The 23,381-nt window shown below is 35.8% G+C and overlaps 2 protein-coding genes across 2 annotated transcripts; both read right to left on the bottom strand.

Moving 5' to 3' along the window:
* Positions 1–5,157: 5,157 nt before the first annotated feature.
* LOC306859204 (interleukin-17 receptor D-like) lies at positions 5,158–13,876 on the bottom strand. Its single transcript, XM_079400112.1, has 12 exons — positions 13,642–13,876; positions 12,471–12,555; positions 10,890–11,048; positions 9,840–9,958; positions 8,704–8,827; positions 8,529–8,567; positions 8,294–8,439; positions 8,090–8,164; positions 7,789–7,855; positions 7,409–7,558; positions 6,755–6,927; positions 5,158–6,465 (listed from the first exon to the last, which is right to left on the bottom strand). Exons 1-12 carry the CDS (start codon positions 13,756–13,758, stop codon positions 5,941–5,943), a joined length of 1,779 nt encoding a protein of 592 aa, XP_079256238.1. The 5' UTR covers positions 13,759–13,876; the 3' UTR covers positions 5,158–5,940.
* A 324-nt stretch (positions 13,877–14,200) lies between these two features.
* Positions 14,201–23,160, bottom strand: fam50a (family with sequence similarity 50 member A). The gene is made up of 13 exons (XM_079400111.1): positions 22,886–23,160; positions 22,027–22,111; positions 21,575–21,674; positions 20,881–21,011; positions 18,339–18,415; positions 17,423–17,489; positions 17,178–17,239; positions 16,936–17,012; positions 16,038–16,092; positions 15,665–15,713; positions 15,412–15,482; positions 14,997–15,107; positions 14,201–14,632 (listed from the first exon to the last, which is right to left on the bottom strand). Exons 1-13 carry the CDS (start codon positions 22,994–22,996, stop codon positions 14,624–14,626), a joined length of 1,005 nt encoding a protein of 334 aa, XP_079256237.1. The 5' UTR covers positions 22,997–23,160; the 3' UTR covers positions 14,201–14,623.
* Between the last annotated feature and the right edge of the window lie 221 nt (positions 23,161–23,381).

Raw genomic sequence — 23,381 nt, 5'->3', positions numbered from 1 at the left:
TTTTTACACACTTTATTTACCTCTTTGTAAGCACTGTGCAGTGTTAATGTTCAAACTGTGTATTTACAATGTAAAAGTGGCTGACAACAATAAATATTCTTATTAGGAATAAAACTGCCTCTTTTTGAACTGTGCAGAGCTGTATCTGATGTATTTTAATGTTGGTCATTGTGGTGGTACTTGGGGAGCCAAATGTTTTCTGAGGTGGTACTCAGTATAAAAAGTTTGAGAACAACTGGGCTAGACTGAATGTAAATGTTCTTTGCTCTTTGTAAAATGAAAGTGTTATAATTAGTAACTTACAATACTATTATTAAATTCACATTAAATACAAAGTCATATTAAGTCGTATTAAAAATATTTTATGGCATGACACCCATATCTGGTACTTAAGTAAAAAGTACGGTTTCATTTATCACCATTTATTGATCAAATAACATAATCTATAAAGCTGCAAAATGCATTTACTTACACATATTTGAGAATCGAGATATTTCCTGATATAGTTAACACGTTTGGAAATATTTTGAATAAAAAGCAAAAAAATAAATACAATATCAGTTATACAGTGCTATTGTGGCTGCTGTGTCATGTGCATGTGTCATTTTTTGTTTTTTTGCATTCAAATATTTATTCATGTTTATTTTGTGATGCAAATATTAAAGGGGAAAATATAATTGATTCACATGCAGCTTGAACTGAGGCGAATGTAGTTACCTCACTACAAATAAAAGAGCACAAAACACATTTATTGTTTGTATTTGATCTTAAAATTTACAGAAAGATGAGACTTTGAATCAGAATCAGAACCAGAATGAGCTTTATTGGCCAAGTATGTTTACACATATGAGGAATTTGTTGTAGTGACAGAAGCTCCACAGTGCAACAGAGAGACAGCAACAGGACAGGACACAGATAATAAAAGAATAATATACAAATAGGCAATGTACAAAATAGCAAAAACACAGCATATAATATACACAATTATGTGTGTACAGGTCTGATATGTGCAAATTTGAAATTAAAAAATTAGATAAATAAAAAAGTAAGCAAGTGTGGTGAATAAATAATAGAGTTGTGTGTTCCGCGTTTTATTGTCAAGTGTTCATGAGATGGATTGCCTGAGGGAAGAAACTGTTCCTTTGTCTGGTCGTTCTGGTTCTCAGAGCTCTGTAGCGTCAACCAGACGGTAACAGTTCAAAGAGGGAGTGTGCTGGGTGTGAGGGGTCCAGAGTGATTTTACCAGCCCTTTTGCTCACTCTGAATAAGTACAGTTCTTGGAGAGTGGGGAGGGTTGTACCAATGATTCGCTCAGCAGTCCGGACTACCCTCCGTCCGTAGTCTTCTGAGGTCAGATTTGGTAGCTGAGCTGAACCAGACAGTTATTGAAGTGCAGAGGACGGGTTCGCTGTTTCAGCAGCTCCTGTGGCAGGTTGAACTTCCTCAGCTGGCGAAGAAAGTACAACCTCTGCTGGGCCTTTTTCACAATAGAGTCAGTGTGATTGTCCCACTTCAGGTCCTGAGAGATGGTGCTGCCCAGGAATCTGAATGACTCCACTGCAGTCACAGTGCTGTTCATGATGGTGAGCGGGGGGAGTACAGGGGGGTCTCTCCTGAAGTCCACAATCATCTCCACAGTTTTGAGCGTGTTCAGCTCCAGGTTGTTAAGACTTCACCATAAGACTGCAAGGCTTTGTGTTATAATAATAAAAAACACAAAACACAAATCTTATTGCTTTTAAATAATCTTGCACCCCAGATTATTGGGTGGTTTGCGTGCAATGAATGGACTTGAAAATGTTAAGTATTTTTTCTAAGCATTTATACCGTAAGTAATACAGCTTGTGAATAGTCACATAACGTTATTTACATCAGAAAAAATCAACAAGTTATGCGAGTTGGAGCCCATATCATTTGTGGGGGGAGGGGCGTACAATTTTTTCGCATATGGGCCTGGGGCTGACTTGCTACGCCACTGATTCAGCACCATAGTAATTTACCATGGTTTTACTTCTTGTGACCACCATCTTACTAATACAACTTATAAGCAAGAACTTCTCTCTTTAGATGTTTAGTTCTAATGAATTTGAATAAAGTAAAATGTTGATTCAGTAAGAGCACGATTAAAGATAAATATAGGCCCTGTCTACACACAAAATCCCCTTGCAGGCAGTATAATTCCCTTCCTAAATAATACAATCAGTGTATAAATGCATAAAATAAAATATTAAATTCTGATGTAGCTGTGAAGCACTTTTCACAATGAATATAATTCCAAAGAAACATTTTGAAATTATATAGAACTGTAATAATGCGGTCGACAGATGGGCTGGAACAACCAGGAAGTCACTTGGCTACTTGAAAAATAATCTATTGACCAATTTTAGAGTTCACTGTATTGATATTACTAATTTACTCTATAAATTACTAATAAACCAACAAAAAAAAAAAAAAAAACACTTTCTTCTTTAGGACTACACCACTGATGAGCATGTAAACATACATACAGTACTGTATATTATTGAGTCTTTTGTGGCATTATGTACACACAGCAGTGTGTGAAAAGTGTGTAGTTCGCATAGAGGAGGAGAGTGTGTTACTACAGGTGGTTTGTACAGGCCCACTCACCTGTGTGTAGCACACTTCGAATTGCACAAAAAAGGTTTCATTGTTTTTTTGTTTGTTTTTTTTTGACATGGTAAGGTTGGGGGGTGTTTTTGAGATGGTCCATGTTTCAGGAAGTAGGGGGTTTGCATGGGGTTTCAGAGGGGGGCGGGGTGATTTGAGTTCAGGGCTCTCACAGCCTGGGGGGAAACACTGTTGAGCAGTCTGGCGGAGCGGGCTCTGATGCTCCGGTACCGTCTTCCTGATGGTAGGAGCTGGAAGAGACTGTGGGAGGAATGGGTGAAGTCCTTCACAATACTGTTGGCTTTGCTGGAGCATCGTGTGAGGAAAATGTCCAGGATGGAGGGGAGAGGGGCACCGATGATCTTTGCAGCTGTGTTCACTGTCCGCTGGAGGGTCTTGCGGTCTGCTGCACTACAGTTCCCGTACCAGACAGTGATGCAGCTGGTCAGCACGCTCTCAATGGTTCCCCTGTAGAAAGTGGTGAGGATGGGTGGAGGGAAACATGCTCTTTTCAGCCGGCGGAGAAAGTGTAGGCGTTGTTGTGCCTTTTTGGAGAGTGACATGGTGTTGATGGTACAGGTGAAATCCTCTGTGAGGTGCACCCCCAGGAATTTAGTGCTGCTGATTCTCTCGTCTCCACAGACGAGCTGTCGATGGTCAGTGGGGGGTGGTCAACGGAGTTTCTCCTGAAGTCCATCACAACCTCCTTTGTCTTCCCCACATTGAGGGGCAGGTTGTTAGTGCCACACCATTCAACCAGCTGTGCCACTTCCTCTCTGCAGTGTGTTTCATCGTTGTTGCTGATGAGACCTACCACTGTTGTGTCATCAGCAAACTTGATGATGTGCTTGGAGCTGAACTTGGCAGTGCAGTCGTGGGTCAGCAGCGTGAAGAGCAGCGGGCTGAGCACACAGCCTTGTGGGGCACCTGTGCTCAGTGTGGTAGTGCTCGAGGTGTTGTGGCCGACACGGACTGACTGAGGTCTTCTGGTTAGAAAGTCCAGCATCCTGTTACACAGGGAATTTTTAAGGCCCAGCAGGTTTAGTTTATCAATGAGCTGTTGAGGGATTATTGTGTTGAATGCTGAGCTGAAGTCGATGAACAGCATTCTAACATAGGAGTCTTTATTTTCTAAGTGAGTAAGAGCCAGTTGGAGGGGCTCTTACAAACTGTAGTCCGTTACTGATTACAAATTACATTACAAGAATTGTAATTAGTAATCATTACATCCATTACACATTGTAGGTAAAATAATCTACTACTTTTAGATTACTTGTTTATCACATTGATTTAACTAGTATAATCTTGTACTATATTGATATAAAAAATAAACAAAAAAAGAAAATATATTCCATTCATTGTTATTAACAACATGAAGTGCATTAAACATTACATTATGTCAAGTTTGTGAGTTTAATAAAAAGCTAAATACTTAAATCATAAAAATGTAAAATGACTAAAAAATACAACATAAAAATTAAAAAAATACAAAAATGAAAATTACATAATCAAATTAAAACATTTACTAAAAATAATAAATATTTAATTATGTATATAAGCGGTATAATATTTTATAAAGCAACATTTAAAAGATGAAATTGAAGATTTGGGGAGAATCGTTAGCTAAATTATGAATAATTTTTGCCAATGTGTAAATAGTATGTAATCATAAAATCAATAAAAAGCTATTGTTGAATACAAGTATTTTAAAATGTAATATAATGCAATTACAAGTACTTAGTTTTTGGAATCTGATTACATAATGCAGATTTCATGTCATCAGTTACCTAGCACCGTCTATAAGAAAATGTTTATATAATATATATGACATGCTATATAAGAAAAGCTTTATTCCTTCAAACATGGCTTGACTATGACTTTCTTCTTTTCAGTAAGATCATGTTGAAAGTGTTCAATGTTTTGAAGGTGTTCAGTGTGATTTGTGTAGTTATCAGGAATGTTTTGATCATTTTTCCAGTTCCCATTTCTCAAACAGAATTTCCATCTATACAAAAACACCTTAAACCAGCCTATAAGGTGATTTGCTGGACTTATTTTGAAAAGGCCCCCCAGCTTGGCCTGATTATTTACTAGAATAGTTTAATAGAAAACGTGCTATAAGAAAGTGCAGCCCAAAGTAAAAGATTTCATTTTAAATTGACCTTAAGTATTATTCTACAATACAACAAGGGTGAAAGTTTAAAAATAACATCTGGATCAGTTTGTGTGTGTGTGTACCGTTTAAATTTTTACTTTGCTCTTCATTGTTGGTGTTGCCAAGTTTCTGAACAGCTTTGGCAAGATATAACAAAATTTAGTGGCAATGCAGTTTAAGATTGGCTTACTATATTGTGAAAAGATGTGGTGTTTGAATTCTTTGCCAATGATCAAATGCAAGAAAAACTTGTTTCATGTTCATAAATCAAGGCTTTCTAATAGGGCTATTTTGTGTCAAGAGCCAGCTGTTTCAGATTGTATACCGATACAAAAACATCATATATCAGTCGAACAAAATAACCCTAGATTTTTACAAAAACAATGAAAGTTTATTTGTAAATCATCATGCATTCATACAGTTTCATAAACATTTTATGTAACGATTAATGCATTAGTTTATATAGAGATATGTTCCTGCCCTGCAACTCACTGAGAAATGGTTGTGTTGTTAATTGCTGAATTTCCTTGCATTATTACAGTGTAGGACCATCCACTGTTGCTTAGAGGTATTTTGTCACATTAAATTGTAGTTATTTCCCTTCATGTTATACAAATACAGATTGTTGCAAAACAATAAAATTGTGAGAAACTGACCTTACATACAATATAATAAATGCAATTAAAAAAATAATATTTCAGGTCAGCAAACTAGAGAATTTAAAAGTCATTCACAGCAATAAATCAAAAGTGTTCTCTTTTTCATTTTGTAGAAGACCGACAACAATAATTTGTAGTGGAAGTGCATGCAATTACTAGGAATATTTACTGTAACATGATGTTTAACATGCATGAACATAAGCAGCAGAACAAAAATGAGATCAAATAAATACACATTTATATGAAAAAAATTATTTACAGCATTTGATAACCTCAATATACTTCAAAATCCCTCTTATATGTTTTCACAATAACCTAAAGTCACCCAAGATGCAACTGAGCTACAACTAGAAGGTGCTTTTCCATAAACTTCTCCATTGAAATTGTGCGATTTTGTTGCCCATTTTATGGTCTGCCATTCAAAAGATGTAAATCAGGAAAGTTAATAAGATAAGTACTAGTGGCTACCAAGGAAGTCCTGGTGGAATCTGCCAGTCCTTATGAAATGATTGGAATTCCTACATGATCCTCTTCAGTCAGCTCCTCAGTGAGCTGTGCCGTGGCCTCCTGGATGGCCAGCTGTAGTGCAGCCCCAGCTGAGAGTTTACAGTACCCACTTTCTGAAATGTTCTCCACCTGTAGGTAAACTCCGGGCTTCTGCAAAGCCACTGCGTGAAGATGGGAGAACAGCAAGGGTAGGTCTTTAGTCAAGGTGTATCTTGAAGCGAGACCAAGTGCCACGGGGATATCAGACTCTTGTGAGTACTCAAAAGTGGCCACCATGTATTTGGAGAGGTCTCGACCCATCGCTTTGGCACGGCACAGCTCCTCTCCGATCATGGAGACCATTGCCAAAGCAGTATTCTCTAATGGTTCCTCATCCTCAGACTGCTGCTTCTGGTTCTGAAGGAGACCTTGTGAGCAGATGACCAACACAAAGTCACACTCATTCAATCTCCTGCAATGCCACCCCATACTGCCCTCCTCCATAATACTCAAGGCCTCCCACAAGTCCAAATGCACCTAAACAGAAAAAGAATTAACAATAAATATAAATAACCTTGTATTGACACAGTGTTTAACAGATTCCTTAAATGTTATTTATTTCTATCATTTGTAAAACTATAAGGTAAAATATCCACTTTCTCCTTATATATTCAAAATAATGCGTGATATATCACCGTTTTCAAGAGCGTGCAGAAGATATCTATTAATTCATTAAATGTCTATTAATCTTAAATGTATTTTAGCATTTCATGACCTTAAAATAAATAACACTGTGTTTTGTCTGATTTAATCTTGATACACTTACTTGGGTACTCATGTGCTTTTGAAAAAACGCAGCCAGTTGAAGCACGACTCTGACATGGGCAGGACCATCATTACTTGAGTAGCAAATCAGGAGGCGAGGGGGACGGGTCGTTCTGTCCAGCAAAACACACTGTCCTTCATCCAGCTTTTGGTCATAATACTGTTCAATGATCTCTGGCAATAAAGAAAAAATGATTCCACAATTAGTACAAAACATGGACATTTTAGTGGAAATTCAAAAAACGCCTCATAAACATTTACAGCCCTGCTTTGAAAACAAAAACCTGGAAACACTTTAGTATAGGGACCAATTCTCACTATTAACTAGTTGCTAATTAGCATGCCTATTATTAACATAATGGCTGTTTATTAGTACTTATAAAGCACACATTCTGCATGACCATATTCTACATCCCTACTCCAACCCAATACCTAAACTTAACAACTACCTTACAAACTGTTAATAAGCAGCAAATTAGAAGTTTATTTAGGCAAAAGTCATAGTTAATGGTTTGTTAATAGCGAGAATTGGACCTTAAAATAAAAGTGACCCAAAATCTTCAATATGGCTAAATAAAGGGTAGAAAACAAAGTCCCAAAGAACAGTTGCTAAACAGTTTTGTCGATGACCGAAGTACAATTATATAACTCAAACCTGGTCTTATTTTGGTCTGGACTGTTTTCATTTTGAGTCTTTTCTTGTAGACAACAATGAAGGTGAGCAGTGCTGTAGCAGCAAGCAGGATTCCCACGGACAAGAGCAGCATTAGTGAAGAGCTCTCTGTGAAGTCTGAGGTCCGCGACTCTGATCGTGAGAAGGGGAAAAATACCAAAACGATTATGACACTGTTTTTCATTGCAGTTACCGTTTCAATGGGTGTTGTCACTTTCAAAGCTGCCTGGCATGTTCCTCCACAAGCAGTTATTGTACTTGCTGAAAGCAGTGTATGTAAGAGTTTTTTCCTCCTTGTCATTGAACATGCCTTTATCGGTTTACACAAAATGTGTGATTTTTTGATTACTGGTTCAATATACCTTCAGAAGTATGTTTTACTACAACAATGAATGTTTTCCTGACTGCATCCACAACATCAGCAGCAATCTGGAGAGAGAAAAGTATCAAAACTCCTCAACAAGTAATAAATTTCTGTTGTAAAAAAACAACTGGAAGTAATACATTTAGAAAATGACAGCAAAAACCGCACAACTACTTATTTGCAGAAGCCTATTGGCACAGAGTTTATTGTTTGTCTAAATGGTTGCAACTGAATGAGGGATACAATCACATAATTTACGATTTAATTACAGAGTACACTAAAGCAAAATGAAGACTCACCTCGCAGTTGTAGTTTGTACCCACTTGGAGATTCTGCAATCGGTATGTGTGATATGTCTTATTGAGACTGAAATCCTAGGAGGACATGATTTAATAATGAACATGTAAGCATTTATTTTATTTTAATTATTCATTCATATTACACTTCAGCAAAGAACAACAACATCTGCATTAAAGATATTGTACAAACGTAACAAAACCTACTGGTTTAATGCTTGTGTAATTTCGTAGGCCGCCTCCGAAACATGATAAGAAATACTGACGGACTTTGAAGTTCTCGGGTGCAAGGTTAAAGGTCACATAAACGTCTTGGTTCACCTGGTGGACCTCAACGTATCTGGGATACCAGTCTATAATGATCGATAGAACATACATGAATGCACACATCTGGTGCCAAGAACAACAAAAAACGCAGAGGATGCATGATAACAACACTCACCTTTCTTACACTCTTCGAGACCATTTTTTTCAGGACATGCTGAAAACACACAAGAAGAATTTGACAGGTTTATTACAACTCGTTTGAGAACTGATTCCCTAAACAGGCGTTGGCAGGTTGTCAACATTGTTAATAGCTATGAAACGAATTACAGTGTTTGTTTTTGTTAGCCTACTGCGTGTGAAAAACTGTTTCTTCTGATAGAACTTGTCCCACCGCTCAGGAACAGGCAGTGCCATGACAGTCACAGCATACTCGCTATCCAAAGACAGATGCGTGAAGGGATCTGACCGATACACCTGTGGAAATATGTTACATGATCTCAAGACTTTAGTAATTGGACATTGGGCACATGCAATTGAAAGCCATAAAGAAAAAACAGGACTCACACTAAATTGCTAAACATTTAAAAGGTATAGGATGTAGGGCTGTCAATTTTATGCATTAATTTGGTACAATTAATTTTTGGAAAAATTAACAACACATTCAATACACCCCCAGCCCAGCCCAGCTCAGATCCATGCTCCATGAAGGCGAACACAGAGAGAATGAGGAGGAGCTTCTTCCCGCAGGCCATTCGGAGTCTTAACCACTCTCCACTATAATCACATCACCCCACACTTCCACTTTGCACATTTTTCAAGTACAATCTGCACTAATTTGTAGAAGGTTACGTAAGGATAAATGAGTGGGACTTACATACCATTTGTCTTTGTCTTTAGTATTCCTTTTACTCACTTACACACTTTACTGCACTGCACAGCACACGGACACTTTATCACTGACATACACTTTACTTTTTATAGAATCTATATAGAATCATATTCTATTTTTTATTCCTCATATCTATTTTTATTCTCATATCTATTTGTTATTTTATTTTATTGCTAGTTTATTCTGTATATATGTTTACTGTACTTTTTCTATTTGTATTTTTGTAACTTGAGGTTTTTCTTAATTTTGTTGGACAATTTGTTGGACAGTCGTACAATACATTTCACTACATGTCGTACTACGTATGTATATGTATGTGACAAATAAAATTTGAATTTGAATTTGAAATGTTTCATTTTAATATGAAAAAAATATATATATGCAATGCTGAATCAAAGTATTTATTTCTAAAGTTACTGTTTGTAATATCTATTCAATGTTTTTTCTCATTTAACACAATAATAACATTATCTTTTGATGGGGGGGGGGGGGGGTCATTTAGATAAATTAATAATTTAAATAAATTAATTGAAATTAGAGAAATATTACACAATTTTGAACAGGAATAATAGAAGCTAAGAGTTTTTTTTTACTTACTCTCTGGGCATTTGCAGGTGTGAGTGACAGATTGGTACCCAGGAGAAAGAGCTGACATAAGATCTGAGATCCACCAAGAGCCTGAAGGGTTACTTGAAATCCACGCAAGAACTCGATACCTGTGTATATCAATCAGATAATTAGACAGAGATAGACAGAATGATAAGACAGACAGATAGACAGATAGACAGATAGATAGATAGATAGATAGATAGATAGATAGATAGATAGATAGATAGATAGATAGATAGATAGATAGATAGTTGGTCATATTTAGATTTATTGCCTATTTATCAGCTATTACATGGCAGATACAAATTAAACATTCAACAACATGATATCATAAATACAATATAATAAAACAAATATTTCATAAAATTCGACTTTAAATTCAACAAAATTACAAGATTAAGCACAATTCTATAAAACATTCTTTAAAATGTACTGATAAAAACTGTAAAAGTTTTTCCTGGGTCTATAAAAAAAGTTCATCCTGATAAAATTTGCTGTCTCGTAACATTAAAAATTGGACAGACCACAAGTTTATGTTTTATAGACAAGCTGATGCTAGAGAATTGACGTTTTGGATGCTTCTTCAAAACAATCAAGCCCTGCTCATATTTAAAAAGTAACGCAAAAGTAACGTAACACGGAACGTAACGTAACACATTACTTTCCATAAAAAGTAGCCAAGTAACGTAATTAGTTACTTTTTTAGGGAGTAACACAATATTGTAATGCATTACTTTTAAAAGTAACTTTCCCCAACACTGCACACCATGAACACCCCCCGGAGCCATTTTGCCGAGGCGCCAGAGGAGCAATTTGTTGTGTGCTTTTATGTCTGCTTGTTCATTTCCAATAATGCCACTAATAATCACTGTTGTGATTGAGTTTCTGTAACCAATTTATTTTGATTAATATAATGACAGAATGACAGACAAAACGATAGACAGAGTGCTAGATAAATAGAACAATAGATATATAAATAAAGAATTAGAGAGAATCAGATAGCTAGATCGATAGATTGATGTGTTGTGTCTTCATTACCGTATTGGCTTGGGTTCCATGACACAGTAATGGCATCATATGTTGGTTCTTCCCTGGCTTCAAACTCAATCTGAATATTGCGCGGTGCGTGAACATAATGCTGGCAAACCTCTGGGGTTTCCTGACCTAGAAAAGAGTGACAAGGCCAAGGCACACAACCTGGCCAATGAGAGGAGTTACTATATAGTAAAACTAAATGTGCTGTTGTTGTCTTAATGAGCTATTTATTTTCACACCTAGTAAAATCCCTTGTGTTTTTATATGGTTTGGGTAAAAAACTGTGTAAATCTCCATTATAAGTGTAAATTACATTATAAGCGTAAATTAAATGAACGTTATTTTACATGGCTTTTACAATACTACATCCAATATTGTAGATGCTTGTATCTATAGCACAATTTCACATGTAATTTAGTACAGCTTGTGTAGATTGACAATGAGTTACAATGTTTAAAACTAGAAGACTTGGAGAAGATGTAGTCATAGTTTAAAACAGACAAAAACACTGGACAGACTCTTTAACGAACATAAAACAGAGAATCATAATGAGCTATTCTTGGAAAGTGGCTGAAAAGAACAATCATACATATACAAATTATAGCTTGGCTTGAGAAAATCTAGATATGAAAGTGATTCCCAGAACTGCTGCAAATGATTATACTGCACAACAGCTTGTTTTATTTAGTGAAACTATCAGAACAACTGGAGGTACAAATCCAACAGAGAGAGTAATGATCCTACATCACGCAATCTGTGTATGACTGCTTCATTTGTTTTTAGACAACACGTGTGTGCTGTCACAAACAATTCGAAATAAATGGACAAATACAAGTCATTCTTTTGGTATGTATAAACACTGAAAGAAAATGTAAACGTGTTTCTCCAAATGTACTCATTTATGTAATCAGAGTATGCAATTCTTCTGGGCACAAAATGCAAGCAAAGTAAATTAATGTCAGTTTGTTTAGTCCACTTCTGACTGATTTAATAAAACAAAAAATGGACTGACTGAAAAACAATTGTTTATTTCTTAAAAATGAACCTCAACAGTTGAATCAAATTCGCTGTAAAGCTGCATAACAAAAATGCAAATGTCATAGCTATATATTCCAAAACCCGTTGCCCCGTTGCACTTTGAACTCATCAGCAGCTATTTAAATACACTGTAAAAAGTAATAAGTTGACTTAACTTAAAAAAAAATTGAGGAAACCCGTTGCCTTAAAATTAAGTAAATAATAATTAAAAAAAATAAGTTAAGTGAACTTGACAATTCACATGTATTTTTTTTATTATTATTATTTACTTGATCATTTTAAGGCAACGGGTTTCCTCAATTTTTTTTTAAGTTAAGTCAACTTATTACTTTTTACAGTGTAGATTTACAAACTGATCATCAACACTGTTTTGAGTAAAATTCGCCCAAATTCAATGCCATTTTATCTACAACGTTGTAAATAAACCATTTTTTTATGGCTGTTTTAAATAATCATGACGATTAAAAGTCTAATTGAATGGCTTAGAAATTCAAAAGTATACATACATTTCAGTAAAACTCTATTAAAGTAATAATAATGACTTACTTCCAAAAAGGCTGGAGGAGGGAATACTGGGAGATATCTGTACATCGTCTGCTGAGATTCTGCAGTATTCACATCTTGGATGTCCCTAAAAATACACTGTCCTCTTTTAAAAACAATTGTGGCTCAATGGGAAAATTTATTTTTTTTATATTTAACATACGCACATACATATTATATGATATACATTTACACACATTTCCAGATTTCTTGCTTCCAACTTTGCTCTTAATTTTTTATGCTGATAATGTAATAGCAATTTAAAAACCAGAGTGGACTTTGCTGTACATCTTTGTAAGTGTTTAAATATACAAATATTATGATTCATGTTATAATCAAACTAAATAAGGCTGAAAGATACTATTAAAAAAACCCTCACATGATTTTGAACCAGAAAAACCAGGTACAGAACAAAGGCTTATAAATCTTCATGAAGCATGACAAATGAGTAAAAGGAAAGCTACAGTCAGATAAAGATCAAGGTCAAATGCTTTTAATCAGGGAGAACGACTGTTAGGAATGAAAGAGGAATTTGCTCAGTGAAAAGAAAAAATGTGACACGTACTATACAATATATTTATATACACAAACATTTTATATTTTGGTGTCCAAATAAAATGAAACCTTTTGTGAATATAAAATGTCAAAATATGAGTATAGTCATACAACATAACAGATACATTTATGTAAAAAAAAAAAAAGAAACAAAATACTTATTCTGCTCTTATAAAAAAATATATATACTAAATTTTATTATATTTTAAATGACTAAAAACTGTGTAAAACCTGGAGGTATGAAGGACAGTGGCCACACTGTGATCCTTATATAGAGTCATCTAATCATTCCATTTCTAAATATGCTTGACAAGATTTTTTAAATTTTTTATATAAACTATAGTTACATTGAATATTTTAGTAGTAGTCTTCTGTAAAACATTGTAAAAACATTTAATAGTCTTTAATTATGAAAAAACAAAGGTGTACTATACTTTCATTGTTTTGATGCCAAAAAAAAATCTAGCGTGTCTACCATTATGTTTACATAGTATTGTTTTGTATTTTCATAATATTGTCTTGTGAATCTAACATTAATGCTTTGTGGAACTGATAAAAACAGCACCACTGATTCCTCACGTTGATACAGTAACCTGGAAGTCAAAATATGAAGTCTTACCCGGCGGATGCATTCAAGCGTGCAGTTCTGAGGTCTGTAAGACATTTGTTCACCATGGGCACTGAGGGACAAGCTGACCAACAGGAGCAGATCCAGGGTAAGTGTGGGTGGCCACATCCCGATACCTTCACCTGCCTGAAGAACCCTGAAAACTGGCTTCAACCTCCAGTGCAGCTGTGTCCTCGAAGCAGATAAGCTGTCTCAGGTCTTGTGAAGAACTAAAGATCAGTTGAATAAAATTGGAAGGGGTGGAATGGTGGGGGAGGAGGTAGGCAAAGGGTTGGGAGTGAAAACAACTGCAGCCGAGGGAGTGGTTGCCTGGGGGAAAATAGTACAGCTGCAGAGCCTGTCAAAATACATCAACCGTGCCACCAGGTATGCTTAACCTGATTTACTGTTTTGAAACTCCTTTTGGCTCTAAACTTGCAAATGAGCAAATGGCTGGTCAATGGCCAAAAACCACATTCTGCATGTGTAAATAAGATTCCACGAAACGTACCATGAGAGATTGATAGTCTAATCAATAAGAGATCTGATTTGGCTGTGCAACCTCACATTTGATTTACAGAAGCGTTGTATTTATTCCAGGAAACTACTAATCTTTCACTACATGAACAACAACAATCTTCAAAAAGCACTGGTAGTAGCAATGGAACAATTATGAAATGATTCAACAGAATCAGAAACAGGAAGCCTTGCAAAGGTACATAAATGAGGAATTTATTTTTGAATATGATTGAAGAAATGACTGAAACACTCATGAGTCTATTTACAATCAAGAAGGAGAACATGTCAGGTTAGTTCTGACGATGAGCAGAATGTTCACAATCGGCCTGGTTTAGGCCTCATCTTCATACAATGAAAACGTGGGTCTAAACAATTATAGATACTCAAAAATTCTGCGCAAGATGAAGCATTTTGCTGCCAGGTGTCCATAAAACCAACAACACGGCAACTCAGCAAATCTTGTAGATTTGATATCTCACCGAATCTGAAAAGCAATGCAAAATTGTATGTAAACATACTATGAATCCAACCAAAGCATTTTTTTAACCCCAGAAGACCCATAACATCGCCGTGATTTATTTATACTCTCTCGACATCTTTTTTTCAATCAATCAAAAACCTTTTTAGCTAGTCCTGGAACACAGTGTTTGGTTTTGGTTAGGACCATGTTAGACCATGTCACGATCATGCACATCAAGTTCACAAAGCTTCTTTCATATGGTTCTGCTACTGAACATAAAGCCGCAGGGAACTTTGGAGACTTGTATTCAATCCAGACATGTAGCATGGCAAATTCAACAATGCAGATGGAATAATGGATAGTTATGGATATAGTTGCAGATACTCACAGTGTATTTGTCCCATTTTTTTTCGGGATCGTAAGGCTCCCAGCGGCTGGCAGGGAAGATGTGTTTGTTTTTTTCATACCAGCTCCTCAGCACCACTTTTCCCGCATGAGACTAGGCAAATGACGAAACAGAAAGAGCTTTGAAAAATAAGTCAAGTAGCATTGTTTTTGAGTTCTCAGGCTGAAATATGTTAGTGAGCTGAGGAAAAACACGGCGCTGGTTTGTGGCATCAAATCTTTGAAAGACTTTGAGCTGTTCAAGACACTGTAAAAACAACATATCCTGAAGCACAAATGCTGATTTTCTACAAAGACATCTCATAAAAACAAACAAGTGGGTCTCTTTCTGTCAATTTGGGTGGTTCTTCTCCAAAATGTGGATCAGACATCATGCATCATGTCAAAAAACACCTTACCTCATCTTTCTCAACTGTGGCATCGTTCACCAGCCGAATGTCATCATGCACATCAAAATTGAAAAGGGGCCCTGAGGAGAACCAGAAAAGCCTCATTTCAGCGCCATAAACAGAGATACAACACAAAAAGTAGCAGGCTAATGTTAAATTTAATAACTGTTATCCTAAAAATATCAGAGCAGAGTCATGTGATATAAAACAAGCTACATGGCAGCCTGTCAAACTAAATGTGGTGGATAAAGTAGGAACTTACCACTTTTGCCTCTTGCTTTTGTCACAATGAAATCATAGAAACTATGATGCTATAAGAAAAGCAGGTTTTTAGCCAATGAGATGTTTTTTAAAAGGACAAATGAACTATAATCTGTGATTTACTACCGCTTGTCTTTGTGATCAGTTAAACACTTACTAAAATGCCCTTAAAGCATTGTAAAGCAGTTTGAGTCGTTAAAAAAAAGGCGTAGTCGTGCTCGTCTCAAATTCTGACAATGTGCATTGTAAACAATGACGTATCTTCCAATGATTTAGGAGAGATTTAATTGGTCTTACATAAGAGATAATTTAGAAGAATAAACATTGATTTGATCCTTTAACAGAATTAGTTTTGTTGTGGAAACTTCACTCACATGTGGGATTATCAAATCCTCTTTAATGTACATTAGATGCTCCACTCCTGCTGACCTGAAGGATACAAAACAGACTTTGATATTACCTTATAGTTCAAAACTAAAAGCACTAAAACATGCATGTATAACATAAGAAGCCTTCATTGCTCAAAGAGTGTCTGTATTTTTTCTTACAGAGTTTTCATTTAACACCAGTTACATGACACTAACAGCACACTTGAAAATGAAATATGACATGCTTTCTGCATGCATTTGAAATTCAAGGAAAACTAATTAGACAGAGCACACATTCAATATTTACTCACTGCAAGTTACACTGCATTTTAACAGGAGCATGTCCCTCTTTAATGTAATTACACAAAGGGCGATTAACGTCTCCGTAAATTTAAAATAAATAATATTCTGATTAGCCTGAATTTGTCTTTTTGTCTGGCATTTATTTGCAACATTTATCAACACAGAATCAAAGCCTAAATCATGAGCCTTCCTACACTTTTCTGAAGTGTTTTTCAGCAATTTTACAAAGATTTTAAGAAACTCTAAAACGGTCAACTCTAGCTGGAATAAAGGTCATTGCACACTGAGTCTGAAATTCTAGTCTGAAATTCACCCGTTAAAAAAATAACGATCTCACATTGTGTCAATCACGTTGCCTACAAAACTTTTGTCCGTTGTTACAAAAAAAATTACAATAAATAAAAGAAATAAAAAGAAATCAAGTTTAATTTTCTTTGTTTTCGCAACTGTAACAAGCATTTTGATAGGAAAGGATGACGAATACGAAAGAAAAGAAAAAAAACGCATTGGAAAATTTTGGACTCAGTGTGCAAAGACCTTAACTCTTGTGTATTAAAACTATTGAGGTGTTTTAATAGCAGATGAAAATGAATGTGTTTACCTCAGCTCACTGAAGTCTTTTCTCAAAACTTCCAGGGCCTTTTGGAGAAACTGCTGAATTGTGTTGCCTTTTTTCATCTACAAATAACACAATAAATGTATATTAAATGATAACAACATTTTAACAACAATACAGAACATTCTTTAGAGTGTTTGTCCAATTTGCACATGCATCATAGTAACAACAATGCAATACATTTTGGGTGTGGCATGTAATTAGAACATTTGATAATCTGCATTTACCTTGACAGTTTTTCGATGCCCTGAGCCATCCCAGTAGCTGAATGTGATTTCAATTTCTTCACCTAAAAAGAGCCGAAGAACAGGTTTGTAGTATGCTGCTTTTGGCTGGATTTATGAGTTACTTCATAATAAGACAAGTCAAAATTTAATTAGGTCTATAGGTTCAGTTGCACCCTTGGCAAGGTTCACTGATATCAAACAAAAGATGATATCCATAACAGCACTTTGTGATCTGCACATCTTACTTTTGATCTTCTCTTGTTTTCTTTCCCACTCCTGCCTGAGTTCCTCTCTTAAACGATTTTCTTCTTCCTGAAACACACATTTTATACAGAGTTATACACACACAAAACATCTCATTCACAAGCTTTTTGGAACGTTTTCTCAAAATCAACTGTATTTTTCGAATGCTTATAACTACTAAATAAAAAGTGGGGGCTTTAAAACTAAAAACAAAGAAACAAAGAAAAACTTAATTGACAGCATCTGTGGCATGATGTGATTACAAAATAAATTAATTCAACATTTTTATTTTTGAGGCAGTTGATACACACATACATAGTGTGATCATACCTGTCAAGATCATCTTTTTTTTATATTCAGTGTGTGTTTAACTTTTGAAAACAATCCAAAGCTGTGGGTATAAGCTCTTTATTAGACTCACTGACACTTATATGACATACATAAGTCTTTTAACCATGGTACAAATGCAAACAAAGCTTTGTGACAAATTACAAGCAATCTGTCAGACCTAAGAATCTTGATATTCACCACACCTCAGAGGAAACTGCCAGGAAATAAGCCAAAGAATGCAAACAAACAAAACTATAATTCTTGTGGCAGTTAACATTGGTACATGGTTTTGTGATAAAGCTCTGAATGATGTCTCAATGTGTGCTGAGCCCTGAGCAACGTCTCTGCAAAAACAGTATAATTTTATTTGATGTATAGCCTAGAGGAGGCTCATGTTAAACCAACAGTCTTGTATAACTGCATTAAGATCCTTAAAAAGAGGTCTTTAGGACAATCACTCCACACTCTTTGACACGGAGAGCAAATGCAATTATTTTAGACAGTTTTTTTTTTGGCTTCTCTAATCTATTTGTTAAATATAAACTAGGTATACATGTGTTAACAGAGCCTCAAGAGCAGGATGTTTACCTCTCTGTCCCTGTCTGGCAGAAAACTGGTGTCCACATCTGGGTTCTTCCCTAGTTTTTTCTTCTTTACAGGTATGTCTGTTAAACACAAGGGTACAACATTCAAAAGTTATTAGTGTAAAGAATAAAAATATATAATAAAAAGAGACTTAAAATTGCATCATACAGTGGGGAATTTTTTTTTTTATCCCCTGCTGATTTTGTACGTTTGCCCACTGACAAAGAAATGATCAGTCTATAATTATAATGGTAGGTTTATTTGAACAGCGAGAGACAGAAAAACAACAAAAAAATCCAGAAAAACGTATTTCGAAAAAGTTATAAATTGATTTGCATTTTAATGAGTCAAATAGGTATTTGACCCCTTCGCAAAACATGATGTTGAAGGATCCTAAGATCCTCATGTGCAAATTGTGTTGTTTCTATTTTTTTATGTTTCTTTTCTATTCATTTATATTTATTTATATATATATATATATATATATATATATAATCATTACATTCATATGATTTATTTGATTATTTTTATCATTTCTCATTATATTAAGTATTTTTATTGTTTATTCATTATGTTTATTCATTTTTTATGTTTCTATATTTTATATTTCTTAATTTTTCCTTGCTAATGCATTTTCATTGTTGTTCAATCTCATGCTTGTGGGGTTTCATGAACTGTTTTGTCTGTATGAATAGAGATAGATAAGGGGGAATGTTTATGGAAACCCAAGGTTTATGGGATGTTGCTGTGAAGCAATTTTGGTATAACAGTACATGTTGAATTTGTGCTGGTCAGACGAAGTCTGAACATTGAAACATACGCGACTAATATTGTTCAATAAACTCTTGTTACTTTTTACCATCATCACTTCGTCTCCTCCTGCTGCTCTTCTCGGTCAACTGCTTGACTGACAGAAGACTGTTAAACACTCATTTTGGGTATCAACAGCTCTGCTGACTAGTTGTTCTGTTACTGGACAAACTGATATTTTGTGACGGGATCTGGCGTCCGGGGCTGGATCCTAAATATTATCTGGCTTGGAGACAACTTGGTGGCAAAACTCTTGTTGGCACAAGGTCACAGAGGTCAGATGTTTTTTGTAGTTGGGCACCAGGTTTGCACACATCTCAGGAGGGATTTTTGTCCCACTCCTCTCCAAGTCATTAAGGCCACTCCAGGACCTTAATGTGCTTCTTCTCGAGCCACTCCTTTGTTGCCTTGGCCATGTGTTTTGAGTCATTGTCATGCTGGAATAGCATGCTGACGGTACATGGCCCCATCCATCGTCCCTTTGATGCGGTGCAGTTGTCCTGTCCCCTTAGCAGAAAAACACCCCCAAAGCATAATGTCTCCACCTCCATGTTTGACGGTGGGGATGGTGTTCTTGGGGTTATAGGCAGCATTCCTCCTCCTCCAAACACGGTAAGTTGAGTTGATGCCAAAGAGCTGGATTTTGGTCTCATCTGACCACAACATTTTCACCCAGTTCTCCTCTGAATCATTGGCAAGCTTCAGACGGGCCTGTACATGTGCTCTCTTGAGCAGGGGGACCTTGCGGGTGCTGCAGGATTTCAGTCCTTCACGGCGTAGTGTGTTACCAATTGTTTTCTTGGTGACTATGTTCCCAGCTGCCTTGAGATCATTGACAAGATCCTCCCGTGTAGTTCTGGGCTGATTCCTCACCGTTCTCATGATCACTGAAACTCCACGAGGTGAGATCTTGCATGGAGCCCCAGACCGAGGGAGATTGACAGCTATTTTGTGTTTCTTCCATTTGCGAATAATTGCACCAACTGTTGTCACCTTCTCACCAAGCTGCTTGGCGATGGTCTTGTAGCCCATTCCAGCCTTGTGTAGGTCTACAATCTTGTCCCTGATATCCTTGGACAGCTCTTTGGTCTTGGCCATGGTGGAGAGTTTGGAATCTGATTGATTGATTGTTTCTGTGGACAGGTGTCTTTTATAAAGATTAGGAGCACTCCCTTTAAGAGTGCTCCTAATCTCAGCTCCTTACCTGTATAAAAGACACCTGGGAGCAAGAATTCTTGCTGATTGACAGGGGATCAAATGCTTATGACTCATTAAAATACAAATCAATTCATAACTTTTTTTAAATGCATTTTTCTGGATTTTTTGTTGTTATTCTGTCTCTCAATGTTCAAATAAACCTACCATTGAAATTATAGACTGATAATTTATTTGTCAGTGGGCAAACGTACAAAATCAGCAGGGAATCAAATATTTTTTTTCCCCACTGTATGTGTTGATTCTGTCATGGAATAACTAATAAAAGCACTTTTATATATTGGCTGCACAACTTTAGGAATTAAGAATAGAAGAGTCATTAGCAGTGCTGCATATGCAGACTTTTTTGCCATTTTTGTGCTGGTTTTAGGGTAAGCTAAGCAAAATACATTTAAACATGGTATGGGACCATGGACGTCTGCACTTATTGATAGCTTACTGAAACATTTATTAGAAAGTGTAACAGTTTTGCAGACAGCTGTTCCACTTCCGTGGAAAACTGCAAAGTAAAATGTCATACAAATCTCCTCCTCAATTTCCTCTTCCTCCTCCTCCTCTTCTTCTTCTCCTTCATCTGGATTGAAGGATAAACTGGCAATCTTCCTTTTCTGCTCTTCCTTTCTTTTCTTCTCCTTCTGTTTCTCCAGCTTCCTACAAGAACAGACCAAATATGAAGCTTTAAGATCAAACCTTATAGAGATTTTAAAGGAAAAAGAAACAAAAAGCAGGATGCAGGCAGGATTTTAATGCAAGAATATTATAATCTTAAAAGGCAGTTAAATTACTTAATCTGACCTGACATAAAATTTTTCTGGGTCTACCAAATTTTAAGCATAATTACTGTACTAGGCAGTGCAGCTAAAACAAACTGAGACATGGCTAAAGGAAAACACAGACAAGCTGGCTGAACATAGAGAAATCTGTCAACAGCCCTTGACTTCACTACATTTTGTAGATTCCCACAGTGACAATATTGCAATAGGTAATTGGATGAGAGCTACTTCAAAAATATGGAATAAGGTACGGTCACCACTGAAATTCGCTCATCGTACTTCTGCTATATCCAGTAGAAATACAAAAAATTAATTTGTACTTGCTAAATTTTCCACAGGTTTTAAAAAGTGCTAAAACTATGGGCTTAACTTTATATATCAATTAATTAGCAAAGACCATTTTAGCAAAAAGCTAAATTCAAATGAATGAAAACATCTTACAGCTGTAGCTCTTTTGACTGCTCCTTCTTGGCAAGCTGTTTCTCTCGTTCTTTGACCAGAGCTTCCTGCTTCGCTTTCATGTCATTTAGTGTCACCAGACCTGCAGAGAACAACAACATCCTTCACTGTAATTTAATTTAGGGTTCATTTTGTTTTTTCCCTCAGACATCAAGAACAAAAAGAGTCCCAATTTACATGAATTCCCTCTACAAATTAATCTTATTGGTTTAAATTAAATAATCCCAAAGGACGATGTGCATTATGACTAAGGTTGCCAAATTAAAGCATTTTGCAGTGTTATGACAATCTAATGATAATCAAATGACAGTTCTAGCCATAACAAGAATGTCTAACATTTTCTGATTCACTAAAAGCAGACTCACTAAGATAAAACCCACTACAGAAGCATGTCAGATTCGTAGCAAGTCATTGCATTTCTAATATTCACTTACCGACAGTGCTGGACTTGAGCTCTTGCTCCACAGCATCATAATGAGCTGAGAACTTTTTATCAATATTGGACTTCACCATATTGTCCTGGAAAGGAAAAGGTTAAGGTCAGTGTGGGGGGTATATACATAAAGTATAAGCTTTTTATATTGACTTGCACAGCATATGAAGATTGTTTTAATGAACAGCACTCAAATCATCAGCAATCATTACATAAAGCTTACAGATCAGCAGTTGACATACAGTAGACCCAAAACAGCATATGTTTTATTTAAAAGTTGCTTCCAAGGGACATTTGAAATGTGTCTTAAGAGTAAAAACTGTATGATTTAATGAATTATTATTTAAATATTTTAGTATATAATTTATTGCTATGCTAAATTACTGTGTATACTACTTATATACTTACTCTTACTATTTTACAAGCATAATCTTTCTTTTTGAAGAAATTTGTGAATATTTATACTCAGGGTCGATGTATCTTCTACATGCACTTTTTTCAAATGTGATTTTAAACAAGACTCCATAGTTATATTTACCATGGTAACGAGGAGCCAATCATGTTTTAACCTATATTACCTTAATTCACATATTACACTAATGAAGTTATCATAACGTCGCATCATATGATAAAATTCTCACGTGACTTTATGCTGTCTAGAATGGGCAAGAGAAAACACACTAATGTTATGGGTTAAACCATGTGACGTTATATACTATCGTATATAATGGAAAAATGTACATGGCATTACACTTTTGAGGGAAACCTGCCGCTATTTAAAGCAGGAATGTGGTCAGAACGGGTTGAATAGCCAATGTGTTTATATGTTGTGGTTATGTTTGTTATTCTGGCTCACTTGCCTCTGCTATCTTCTGTTTGAGCTGCTCGAGCTGTTCTCGCTCTCTTTCTCTCTTCTTCATGAGCTGCATCGCTCTCCCCGCTTCACTTGCCGCCCCTTTATACTGCGCCATTGCAGCTCTTTTACAAGATATTTAGAGAAGAAATAAAAACACTGGAAAAATGCGAAACAACTTCTGAGTTCAGTCAATAAACAAACGAGAAACTTCTCGACTGAAGCAGGCGGTTGTGGGTAATTACCACAGTACTGCTTCCGGTTGATGCGCGATATAACTGCATTCCAAAGTAAAAGTCTTCCCAATTGCTTTCCTAAAAATAAAATTAACAAATTGCATTATTATGGTTTTATGATTATGGTATTTCAAATATATCTTCATTTTGAATATGCAAATCACTTAAAAATAGTAGATTTATTTATTCTACATAGAAAATCAGCATTACGTATACAAAGACAAGAGGTATATTTCCCGAAATATAGTATGTTATTCATGTTATTAC

This window comes from Barbus barbus, assembly GCF_936440315.1.
Source record: "Barbus barbus genome assembly, chromosome: 40".
Classification (NCBI taxonomy): Eukaryota; Metazoa; Chordata; class Actinopteri; order Cypriniformes; family Cyprinidae; genus Barbus; species Barbus barbus.
The sequence above is the reverse complement of the archived record's forward strand: the minus strand, read 5'-3'. Positions and strand labels throughout refer to the sequence as shown.